At 63.7% G+C, this 2,981-nt stretch overlaps 1 protein-coding gene across 1 annotated transcript; it reads right to left on the bottom strand.

The window, feature by feature from the left end:
• Window positions 1–807: 807 nt before the first annotated feature.
• On the bottom strand, window positions 808–1,479 carry EMIHUDRAFT_254228 (hypothetical protein; the record flags this gene model as incomplete). The annotated part of the gene is made up of 3 exons (XM_005780276.1): window positions 808–1,185; window positions 1,251–1,343; window positions 1,417–1,479. 3 exons carry the CDS (start codon window positions 1,477–1,479, stop codon window positions 808–810), a joined length of 534 nt encoding a protein of 177 aa, XP_005780333.1.
• Between the last annotated feature and the right edge of the window lie 1,502 nt (window positions 1,480–2,981).

The raw sequence follows: 2,981 nt of genomic DNA, 5'->3' as shown, positions 1-2,981 counted from the left end.
GCTCGACGCCGCGCTCGCTGTGGGGCTGCCCAAAGTCGCCGCCGAGCGTGCCACCGACGGCGTCCTGGCGGAGGTGGTGGAGTTTGAGACCTGAGGCTGCGGAGGTGACGCCTGAGGTACCGGCCCGTGCACGGCGACTCAGCCGGCGACCGCCACGGGCTCAGACGAGACTTGTCGACGCGTTCCGGCTCAGCTTCACCGTGGTCCTCGGGCGTCTGTCGACGTCAGGACCACCCATACAGCTCGCGGGTTTGAGGTCGCAAGAGCCAAGATGGTGGCGTTTGGACATCCCAACCATCACACAAGACAGCCTGTAGGCGGTGGCGGGACGGCGCAGTGTTTGTGGCACTCGGCAGTAGGCACCCGCGGCACGGCCCCGCTGTCGGCTCTCGCGGGCTGCGGAACCGGCCCCAGAAGGGGACGGTCCGGGCGAGTGTGGCAGCTCCTGCGCTAGTATGGGCACCCTCTATCACAACACTACTGATCCTGGCCATTAGAGCTGCCAGGGATAGCGTCAGGAGCCGGTAGGAGTCAAAACCCCTCATATTTGAGACATCGTGTCCCATATACTCGCAAAACGAGCCGTCAGTGCCTCTAGCTCTACTCTCGCACACAGGCTGATTTTGGCTGTGCTTTCGAGTTTATTTTTGTTTTCAGACTAGGGGGCCCAACCCCCTCAGAGGCGGCGGGCGGGCGCCCACTGACCGAGAGATATCAAAAACGCCTTTTTGCTTTTAAAGCCGTAGCTAAAACAGCGCGCATCACCACAATGTCGACTGCAAGTGTTCACAGTCGACAGTCGGAAGCTCAAGCCGCGAGGAAGCGAGCACGGCAGTCCGCCTCTGCGCGCGCCGCCACCTCGCATTCGTGCAGCTCGTCGCGAAGCCGCTCCTCCGTCGCCGCAGCCCGCGCTCGCTTAGCGAGTGAGTCCCGCTCGGCCATCAGCAGCTGCTCGGCCAGCGCGGCCTTCCGCACCTTGCCGTCGCGCACCGCCAGCGCGGCGTCGTATTCCGCCTGCCTGGCCTGGCTCTGCTGCAGGTGGCTGGCCAGCAGAGCGTCCAGCTGCTCGCCCGTCGCCGCCTTGACCTGTTCCTTGAACACCTCCTCCTCACGCGGCCGCTCCTCGATGAGCCGCCGCAGCGCGGCCTCCGCCGCGTCGCCGTCCTGCTTCAACCGCACCACTTCCTCATCGCTCAGCGCAGCGCGAGCTGCGCTGGCGGTGCGGCGGTGAGCGGGTGGCGCTGCCCCACCGGCGAGGCGGTGAGCGGGTGGAGCTGCCCCACTGGCGAGGCGGTGAGCGGGTGGAGCTGCCCCGCCGGCGCGGCGAATCGCGCCGCCCTCACCTGCAGTGCTGGGTGGTTCGCCGGCGGGCTGTCTGGAGCGGCGACCATGGGAAGGGCCGCCTCCGATAACAACCGACGGGTCTGGCGAGCTATCGAACAGGCTACGGCCATCGAGCTGGCCGTCGAGCTGCATCATGGGTGCACCGTGCTTGCGAAGCGAGGGCCTCGGCGCCAGGTGCAGACCTGGCGCTGCGAAGAGGAGGGCAGCGACGGCGCACATGTGCAATGGACGCGGGCACTCGGTCGCTTGTGCTCTCGCACTCCACCGCTGCCAGCAACTCAACCAGGGCGTGCAGATCAGCAAAAAGAATAACTTTTTTCGAGGGTTGCCCGGCAGGGTTGCTGCGCAATCTCGCGCTGCGCTAGGCTCAGAGCGAGTTCGCGCTGCGCTAGGCTCAGACGGCGTGCGTGCGCGGGCCGCCGGGGTGACGGCGGGTGAGGACCCCACCTCCTTCCTCGGGCTCGGCAGCTTGTCGGGCTCTACCACTACCACTACCTCAGCCCCCGCGTCCCGATGAATGGTATTGGTCGTCGAACGGCGGACGGGCCGGCGGGCGGCGCGGGGGGTGGCGGGGCGAGACGGCGCAGCATTCCCAGCCCCTTTGCCAAAGGTCCCTGTCTTGAGGGCATTAGTAGAACGGAGAGAGATCCCTTTTGGTCCTCCTTTGAAGCTATTTACACACGACCTCACGCTGGACCAGTGGCGAATCGATGCGAGCGCGCCGCGTGCTCCACGCGCGGCGCGCTCGTATCGACTTGGAGTCCAATGCGCGCAGCGGGTAGCACCTCGGGAGCTCGCTCTACCCGGGATGCGGAGAACTGCCCACAGGAGCGAGAATCTATCAACCACGTCTGGCGTCTGGCGCAAAAGGCCGCGCAATCGTCCGCACCTGCGGAGGCCGCCGCAACTGGCTAAGGTGTGGGTGTGGGTGGGTGGGTGTGGGCGGTGAGGGGGGCGGCTAGAGGGCGAGGGGGGGGGGGGGGCAGCCCGGGGGGGGGGGGGGGAGCCCAAATCTGCCCTTGGGACCCTGTTTTGAGTTCGGGAAAGCCTCCGGGACCCTGTTTCCGGGTACGGAGGGCCCCGTCCCTCCGGAAGATTATGGGGCCCCCCGGGACCCCAAAGGAAAAAAATCGGGGCCCCTGCTGGCAAAAAAAACCCCCGACCCCCCGGCTTTTGTAGAGCACGGCCAAAAAACGGCCACCTCAAAAGTACCTGCCGGGCCCTTTCGCAGTCCCAGGGAAGGGGGACAAAAAAAAACAGAAAAAGCCCGCCGAAAAGCTTGAATTATTTTTTGCTGGGTCAAACCTGTGTGCTGTTGAAAGTTGATTGATAAAAAGGGGAAAAAAAAAAAGGCTCGGACTGGACACCAACCCGGTATGGGTGGACCCCAGACAAATGTGAAATGATGACCACCCCCTCGAGCGAAACACAAACACAAAAAAGGTTCCAAAAAACAATGTCGGCGGGAAATAATGGCGGCCCAAATAATTGCGTTGGCATGACAACCATGGCCAGGGCTGATTGGATTGCAAAAAAATGTACCTTGCAAGTCCTTGAGATCACTGATTGGGAGCACTGCCAGATGAAAGGGGATTGTCCCGTTGTCCCAAAAATCCGGTTAAATCCGGGATCCCGGG

This window comes from Emiliania huxleyi (assembly GCF_000372725.1).
Source record: "Emiliania huxleyi CCMP1516 unplaced genomic scaffold EMIHUscaffold_2193, whole genome shotgun sequence".
Classification (NCBI taxonomy): Eukaryota; Haptophyta; order Isochrysidales; family Noelaerhabdaceae; genus Emiliania; species Emiliania huxleyi.
Note: the sequence above shows the minus strand (reverse complement) of the source record. Positions and strands in the feature narration are given on the sequence as shown.